We start from the raw sequence: 9,241 nt of genomic DNA on the forward strand, positions 1-9,241 counted from the left end.
GGCTCTAATGAGAGGGGAGCGCCTTGCTTCTAAAATAGAAGACTTATACTGGTCTTATCTCCCACCCAAAAGAATGAGTACCTTTTACTGGCCATTCCTCTGATCTAAGTCGCTGGACACCTCATGGGTTCTCCTCTGCTGGTGCTCAGGCAAGATCGCTTTTTTGGATTCCCTGAGATGTTAAGGGAGAGTTGAAATCAGCTGTGGTGCACCAGTCTCACCATCCCTGCTTTTCCAGTCCAGCAATAACACTCCTTGCCATCAGCAGGGGAAATCCACCATCTAGAGGTCGCCAGATTCTGATACACAAATCTGCCTGCGTGCTCCCGTTGCCGAATTAGAAACGCACAGTCGGAGTCCAACGAGTTAGATGAATATCTGTTTAATGCATTGAAATAGGGAGTACAGGGCTGAATGCCTTAGCACCTCAGCAATTCCAAAGCTGTATTCTGCCATAACCAGGAAGGGCAGAAGGTCTTATACCACACAGATGACATCATATATAGTTTACACATTAAAGAACCTCTAATCGGTACCAAGCAGTTAACATCATACAAGCATCATCTGACTTTAAACCTTACTATTGGTCTCTCCTTATACTGGTCGTGTATGTCAGGGATTGTTTTTGCTTATCTGCTCTTCAGAGTAATGGGAACATTAGGGAACACTGAGATCCTTTCTGACCTTAGTGAAGCTAGTCTCTCTTTTCCTTAGTTTTGTGGAGCTGGGTGATAAGGGTTGTGATTCACATTTAACTTCACTCTTGACGTCCTTGAGGCTTCTTGAATACACATTCCATTCTTATTGCATCCTAATTCTATCCCCAGAGGCCTCTTAATAATGCTTTCCCTTAATATATAGCTTCATATACAAACAGTGCAGTTATAAAATATATATTCTGCTATCAATTTCTCTAATCGGAAAATTCTAGGTTACATACCAAGATCTGGATCTATTATAATTAGACTTTTGAAGGCACAGTGACAGCTGTCAGCATATAAACATGTCAGAGGAAATGTCAGAACCCACATTCAGAAATCACATTCATTTTTCCCTTGTCCTACAAGACCAACAATATTTATTCCAGCATGAGCTTTCCCAAGTCACCGCTCACTTCCTCAGATGCAATGGAAAGAAAGAAAAACATTTTGTTTTCAAGGAAAATTATTTTCTTTCCACTGCATCTTGGGAAGTGAGGTATGAAACAGGGAAGTTGAAATAAATGTTGCTAGTCTTTAAGGCGCTGGACTTCTGTTTAGCATTGCCACTGGCGAGGCGACACATACTAAATAATCCACTTTCAGTGCACTTTCCAACTGGATTTTGCCAGTTCACACAGTAAAATCCAGTTGGAAAGTGCACTGAAAGTGGATTGAGGGTGCACTATTTAGTGTGTGTGACCACATCCTGAGTGCAGCATGTGACTTCCCAATCCAGCCCCAAAACAGGGGACCACTATTTAGTGTGTGTGACCACAGCCTGAGTGCAGCATGCGGCTTCCCAATCCAGGGGCCATCCAGAGCCCAGATTCGCCATTCTGCCACGCAGGACGTGTTCCCAAAGGCTATCTGCGCAAGGAAACCGTCTTCTACACGTGAATCCCCCCCCCCGCGCTTCCAGGAGGCAGTCAGGACTGACACATGGTGCTGAATACTAGCAAAGCGCTTTCATTTGAACGGTACCGCGCCTGTGAAATATTAGCACGCCAGCACAATATCTATCCGTAATTGCGCAGAGAACTTCTTTCCCTCTCCAAAGTTACCATGAAATCAGGATCCGAGATGCTGGTTGAGGCGAGCTCACCCATGTGCCTTTGCACTGGGCTCTCCCTTAGGCGGCCGGCTTCCGGTGCAAAGCAGCCGTGCAAAAAGAGTTTCACCTTATCCACTGTCGCACTGCAAATCCAGAGGAGAGACACGACGCCAACAGCGCGCTCACGTGCAAGTCTCCGGGACGGCAACTTTTTGCAGAAGAGCGCAGCAAGCGCTGGCGCCCCGGCCCGACAAGGACGAGAAAGGGGTCGTGAACCCAATGCAGGAAGCCAGCGGCCCCGGGACCTTAGCACTTTTCCTTGGGCGTCCCCTGCTTGCGCACCGGCAAAGGAAGACAGAGCGGGCTCCTCCCGGCAACGACTGGCGCGTCCTCACGTGGCGGGGCAGTGCTGGTTGGGGTAGGGGAGCGTGTTCTGCAACTGCCGGCACGGCACCGTTAGCGGCCAGGGCGAGGGTATCTTGCTGGGGCTGCTTCTCCCGGAAGGGGGAAAGGGAGGCGGCGTCGCTGCTGCCCACCCACCGGCATGGGCGGGGAGGGAGGGCCGCCTGTTAAAAGTGGATTTCCCCGAGCTGTTGCCCAGAGTCAGGCCGGTAGGGGAGATGGCCTTGATGAAGCGGCGTGGCTGCTACTGCCTAGCGGCGGTGCTGATCCTGACCGCCGCGGTGGTGGTGCTGGTGGTCCTCCTGACCCTGCCGAGGTGTGCCCCGCCGTGGTATTCGCGCGCAGCCGTGGCCGCCGACACCAAGACTTGCTCGGACGTCGGAAGGTAGGGATCCCGGCTCTGGGGTGGGGTGGCCTTCTTCACCCACCGGCGGGGGAGAGGTGCTGCGGGGTCTCCCGGCTGGCGCTTCTAACAGGCATGTTCGACGTCAAGAAAGTTGCAAGGGTTCCTTTCGCGCAGCGCGCTTTAAAAGCCACCCTGTTGCATGCTGCCCCACTGAAGCCCTGTTCACACGTTAACAGTGGACGCGGGTACAGTCTGCATGAAAAAAAACAACCTGTAAGAAAAAGCCCACACGAGCTTGCTTTACAAATGAGTCTAGGGACCAGTACCTGAATAAATGTGGGCTTTCAGTCACATGTGCCGAATGTAACATGAGAATTACTTAATTAATCTATAAAATAAAATCCAGTGTCTGATGTACATAGATTGTGCTTGTGTTCACTGTAACTTTTGAAGAGGTCTCTTATGTTTTCAGGAGAGCTTCTGTCCTATCTGTGCCCAATGTAATTCATACAAATAACCTAACCAAGGTATTTTTTCTCATAAACACGTAATACTCTAGTTCAGTATAGCTGTTTTTCACCACCACAACCCCAGTTCATACTTGACAGCCATCCTTTATTCATTTGCCTTAAAATCGAGTTGTCTTTGGTGAAGGTCTTTGCTTGGATCTTCTGATGCACAGGGATTTGGGGCATGTTTAAATTTGGCTCTTGGACAAACTGTAAAGGTTCCCTTGCTCGAAAGCCAGTCGAATCCAACTCTAGGGTTGCGGTGCTCATCTCCGTTTCAAAGCCGAAGAGCCAGCGCTGTCCGAAGACGTTTCCGTGGTCATGTGGCCGGCATGACTAAACACCAAGGCGCACGAAACGCTGTTACCTTCCCACCAAAGTGGTACCTATTTATCTACTTGCAATTTCTTGCTTTCGAACTGCTAGGTTGGCAGGAGCTGGAACTAGAGACAGGAGCTCACCCCATCTTGCGGCACCCGGGTCTTGAACTGCTGAACTACTGACCTTCCACAGCCTGCAGTTCAGCGTCTTAACCACTTGAGCCACCGCAGCTCCCTGGACAAACTGTAGGGCTGCCTTTATTTATTTTATTGAGATATTTATACCAAGCTTTTCTCCCCACTGGAGACCTGAAGCAGCTTCCGGCATTGTCCTCCCCCTTCTCCATTTTATACTTACAACAACCCTGTGAGGTTGGTTAGCCTGGGCGATAGCAACCTACCCAAGGTGACCCAGTAAGCTTCCATGGCAGAGAGGAGAGTTCAGCTTGGGTCTCCTGGAACCAAGCTGAGAAGCTTGTAAGCCCTGCGCCTCAGGTGGAGCTACTTGCCCTGGGGACATTTTTCACATGACTCGTGGAGAGCAAGGAGCATATGAATTCTGTGCCTTCAGAAGACTGCCAATTTTAAAAAGTGTTCATAAAAGACTTCTGATAATGTCCATGGGGTTTTCTTGGCAAAGATACTGGAGTGGGTTGCCATTTCCTTCTCCAGTGGATCACACTTGGTCTGAGTTCTCTGCTGTGGCCTGTCCGTCCTGGGTGGCCCTCCACGGCATAGCCCACAGCCTCATCGAACCACGCAAGCCCCTTCGCCTAGTCAAGGCAGTGATCCATGAGGGAGACGGCGGAAGACAGGAAGATCCATGAGGGAGGATGGCGGAAGACAGGAAGGCCTGGCATGATCTGGTCCATGGGGTCCCAAAGAGTCGGACTCGACTGTGCCACTGAACAACAACAACATAAAAGACTTCAGCTGCTCATAAACATGAATGGGGAAATGCTCCTAGGAAAAGGCTGAAATGTGTTTCTACATCAAATGTGCCAGTTTGGCATGACAGTTTTAATAAGATCCCTCAAAGGACACAATAAAGCCCTGTAACTTGGCAAGGCATGGAGCCAGAGAGAAGTGGAAGGCTCTGGAAGCATCTTACAGAGCCAGATCTCCCACAGAGAAAGTAGCTTAAATTGTGTTTAGCTAGCAAAACACCAGGGAGGCTGTGTGTTTGAGATAGGAAGGAGGAGAGGGAGGGGGAGAGAAGGTGTGGCCCTGCAGGGAGGAGACAAGTAGGACTGGTAGATAACCAGTGAGGACTGTGAATAAAGATAAGCCCAAGATCCAGGCAGTTTAATATCTCCTGTCTTCTATTGGATTATTTAGTTAGCAGAGTGCTCAAGGCACATAAACGCAGCAAAGCCCATCTGGAGTGTGTGTGCTGTCTAGAAACAACGTTACACACAGAGCCTTTTATCTTTACAAACTAATATGAGTCCTTTAATTTAAGGAACTCCATTCTAGACAGGATAGGGATAGGTTTCTAATCTAGTCTAACTAGCTAGGATGGTTAGAGATACAGGAATCATGTCCTCCTCTTGTGGTGCGAAGATGGAGAAGTCTGGCAAAGTGTGGAGAGAAGGCCGGAAGGAAAAGTTTTCCCTAAGAGTAGCAATCTACACATCACAAGGGATAGTATCAGAGGAGAGAAAGAAAGGATGTCCAGTGTCCTGACCTCCCTATCTCTTTGACTGTCTTGTAGTCCCCCTCTGAAGGCTGAGGCTAAGAGACGTGCAAAGTCCTTCACTTCCAACATCTTCAGTCTGTCAAAAAAAGATCTGCAGGTTGAAAACTGGGCTGGGAAAATTGGTAGTAATGCCTGCTAGGCATACAAGAGGCTTTAAAAGAGAATAAGAGATGTCTGTTGAATACTATTAATCATGATAGTGAAGTGGAACCCACATATTCAGACGCAGTGTACATGGTATCCCAGATGCTGGAGACAGACAGTGCAGGAGGAAGCTGCCTTTGTTCTCTGCTTATAGCTGCAGTTGGAAACAGGATGCAGGTTCAGTAGACTCTTGGTCTAATCCAGTGAGGCTCTTCTTAAGTTCTTGTCTTCATACAGAAGATCCTCAAGGGCCAATTTGTTTATTATGGAGGACGCACTTTAGGCCCAGGGTCCTCATATTGTTTTACAGTCACACATGAATTGCGGGTTCTCCTCATGCGTGGTGCACAGTTCAGATCACAGCTGTTGCTGAAGGAGCTTCAGACTTCCCCTTATGCCCTTTTCATGACCTTCAGCAGTCTTGGGGAGTCCTATTTGTCTTGTTGAAGAAACCCACATGTGTACTTGTGGGTTCCCCAACATACCAAATAGCAACCCACCCCAATGGAGTAGGTCATGAAAATGAGGTGGGGAGAGGCAGAAGTCCCTTCTCCACAGTCATCGCATCTGTGATCCAAATGGTGCACCAGGTGTGCAGGAATTTGAGCCCTGCTTATTCTGTGGGTGGCCTTCCCAGATACCTGCTGCTTCTTCCCATTGGAACAGCTTGTTCTGGTTCTAGAGGGGCATCAATATTTGTATTTTATAGTAAAAACAGCAGAGTCCTGGGGCACCTTTCAACAAATGTATTGTCTGTGTCTTGTTCACATGTTTTGGTAGGACTGGGGACACAATCATGGGCAGGAGGCATATATAAGGGCATAACCCTGCCTGACTTGCTTTGAATTCAGTGCGTTCTGCACAGCAACCTCCCCCCCCCAGCTGTATCACATAGTTATTTCTCCAGTCATACAGTGAATGTAATGCCCCTGTGGGTAGTTCTCTTGGACTTCATGGAACTGTTATGGGATTTTCCAGCAAGGCTGGGAAAACAAAACTCTGAATCATAGAGTTGGAAGGGATCTCCAGGGTCATCTAGTCCAGCCCCCTGCATAATGCAGGCAATAAGTGCATGCTGCCTTCTTTTACTACTAAAATGATAAATTGGATTTTCCCCACTCTCCTTCTATTACATTTGTCTGGAATGATAATAGTGAGCAGCACCCAAGTTGGATGTCATTGATCACTTGTGGCCTGTAGGCAAGTAGAGACTTTAGCTCAAGACAGACAGGGGTTTTTGAGAGAGCTGAAAGTGGTTAGAGAGCAATGTCGCTCCTCACAGTGCATGCATATTACTTTTGACCCATCAAAATGGGCACTGCAGGTTTTTGAAACAATACAAAATCTCATTTGATGGAGACAAAAATGAGCATCAGGTCATCTTTCAAGATGCCTTAATTTCTGAAGGAACCGTCATCTCTCTCCAGCTTTTCTTTACTGTTTTGGGTGGCCACTTGCCAGGTACATTCCTTTAAATGGTCTAGAGCCCCAGTCAGAGCTGCAGCGGTGGCTGTCTCCTGTCCTGTTACACCACAGTGTCCCTTCCCTTCCCACCTGGTGTAACCAGCAGGCTGGGGAGAAGATTGAATTTTCGGTGGAGGAGCAACGCAGTAAGTGCATCAGCTGTTACCTTGAGTGGAGTCTCTGATCATGGCAAGGGTGAAATGACCAGTGTATTAATAGCTCTATTGGTTTCCATGCCCATACCTGGGTGGCCCAGGCTAGAATGATCTTGTCAGATCTCAGAAGCTAAGGAGGGTCGAACATGGTTAGTATTTGATATGGGAGATCACCAAGGAAGTCCAGAGTTTCTACACAGAGGTAGGCAACAGCAAACCACCTATGAATGCCTCTTGCCTTGGAAGCCCCATGGGGTCACCATAAATCAGCTGGGACTTGACGGCACTTTTCACCACCACCATTGGTTTCCATGCTGTGCAGAACTCTGGATTTAAAGAATCCTGAGCTTGGAACTGGAAGGGGCTTCAAGGAACAGGGCCCTTTCCTTGCACTCTCTCAGACAAGCACGCCTATGTCTGCTAGGTCTATCCTTTCCCCCAAAAAAACTTCCAAGGAAGCTGTTTCTGCCAGTGGATTATCAGGCAAATAGTTCCGCCTATCAGCTGATCATGTGTTTAAAATTCCTTCCTCTAATCTAAGCCTATTTTTGAGGATAGCACAGCCATGCACTTTATCTCTGTGTAGAAAGATATAGTTCCGTACCTGCCTTGTCTTGCAAATATTTGCAGATAATTTGGCTTCCCTCTGATATTACCAGTGTTTAGAGTCCTTTCATCATCCTTCTTGGCTTGCTTTGTGTTGTCCTCCTCTGAATTCTGCCTAAACAGATTAGGAATGGATTTGTTCATATGCCGCCTGCAACAGATGCTTGGTCATAGCTAGCTGGGCATCTGCAGCCCATAACAGAACTGGGTTGCTTTGCATACAAAAATACACTTTTGAGAAAACGTTTCAGGAAATGTCTTATCTTGGATATATCCCAGGTTGTTGTTTTTTAAGCCATATAGTTATGCGACAGTCATATTTGATTCCAGTAGTATTGTAGAGACCAACAAGAATTTCAGGGTGTAAGCTTTTGAGAGTCAAGCTCCCTTTGTCAGACGCAGCAGAACAGAAGTGGAGATCTGAGTCTTTTTATTGTAGTCAGAAAGTGGGAGGAGTGTTGTAGAGAATGCTCATAAAGTGTGCAAAGGTACAGTGCGTATGGTAATCAGCTTCACTAGAGTAGAGGGAAAGTGCTTGGGGGCTAGAAAACAGCATCTGTAGTGAGATAAAACTCCTGTATCCCTGTTCAGCCCTGGGGGAACCATTGTTCTGAACTTGTGATTTAACTCAAGAGTTCAGCAATCTTGGGCTGTAATTTCCCTTTGAATTTTCTTTGTTATTGTTATAATATTATAAAAATAGCAAGGTTATCAGTACAGGATAGTGACACACAGATGTGCATGCACACACATCCTTTTCAAGGAAAGGGATTTGTGTCTTTGACCTGCACAGTGAACCTTGTATTGTGGCATGTCCAGTGGGAGATAAAAGACCTGACTCTGAGTGGTCCTGGACCTTGGGAACAAGAGTAGATAAAGCTGCTCTGCCATACTTAGTCGTGATGGATATAAATCATTCGCCTCCATTTTTACGGAGAATTCAGATGATGTTGTTGTCCTCTGTGTTTCATGCTTTCTGTCTTTTTATCAGACCTGGTTTGTGATGATTCTCTCTCTCTCTCTCTCTCTCTCTCTCTCTCTCTCTCTCAAACTCAGCAGCAGCCCCAGCCAATCCAGAGTGGATTGGCAAAGTGCTTTCAAGACTTCCCTTGGTTATTGTCCCTTTAAATTTTCCTTTGTGGCTTTCCTGAACTAGCCCTTAATCAGTCATTTTCTATTCTCTCTGTGTTTGTTTTAATTACTCTTACTAGCCAAAACAATGGTTTCTTGCTTTTCTTCTGTTTTTGCATGAATTGTATGAATGCCATGCTAGGTAACAAGATACAACTGATAAAGCCGAAAGCATAAGCTAGTTGAGGGAGAAACAAAAATTTGAAGGCAAGTGGCTGAGAGAATCTGGATTGGACCTGACAGGTACTTCTGAGTAAACACAGTGGGATATTGTCATGCATACAAACAGTGTTGGATTTTTATGGGAAATTTAGTGCTATATTAATTGCCTTGAAGAATCATTATCTTTATATCCATTTCTGAACATGAATGCAAAATGTAATCCAAAAAATCTGCACAATAGGGCCAGGTACAGACAAGGGACATATTTGTACAAATCTGGGAGAACCTCCAGGTTTGCAGAAAAATATTAAATTAAAAAAAGGGGGGGGGAATAAGATTAAAAAATTAAATGCCGAAATCTCACAAGAACTCAACAGCCTTTTTGTCTTCCTGAACAACATCAGTGATGTTGTTTCGTTGCTTAGCCCTAGTTAATCCAAAATGGCTGCTGCAGGTTCATTTTCAAACATGAGGTAAACCGGAGGGGGAAGAAGAAATGGACAGGCAGGACCCCCCCCAAAAAAAAAAGGAGGGGAGAGGAAACAAAGCCA

At 46.6% G+C, this 9,241-nt stretch overlaps 1 protein-coding gene across 1 annotated transcript in view; it reads left to right on the forward strand.

Annotated features, from left to right (window-relative positions):
• The first annotated feature begins 2,308 nt into the window (after positions 1-2,308).
• The window catches only part of GGT5 (gamma-glutamyltransferase 5), a 38,748-nt gene continuing 31,815 nt past the window's right edge, over positions 2,309-9,241 (forward strand). Inside the window, exon 1 of the mRNA XM_015416709.1 lies at positions 2,309-2,539. Within this exon, the coding sequence (XP_015272195.1) occupies positions 2,373-2,539 (167 nt within the window). The 5' untranslated portion in view covers positions 2,309-2,372. The remainder of the gene's footprint in view (positions 2,540-9,241) is intronic.

Source organism: Gekko japonicus, unplaced genomic scaffold, assembly GCF_001447785.1.
Source record: "Gekko japonicus isolate JY-2015 unplaced genomic scaffold, Gekko_japonicus_V1.1 scaffold16, whole genome shotgun sequence".
In the NCBI taxonomy this organism is placed as follows: Eukaryota; Metazoa; Chordata; class Lepidosauria; order Squamata; family Gekkonidae; genus Gekko; species Gekko japonicus.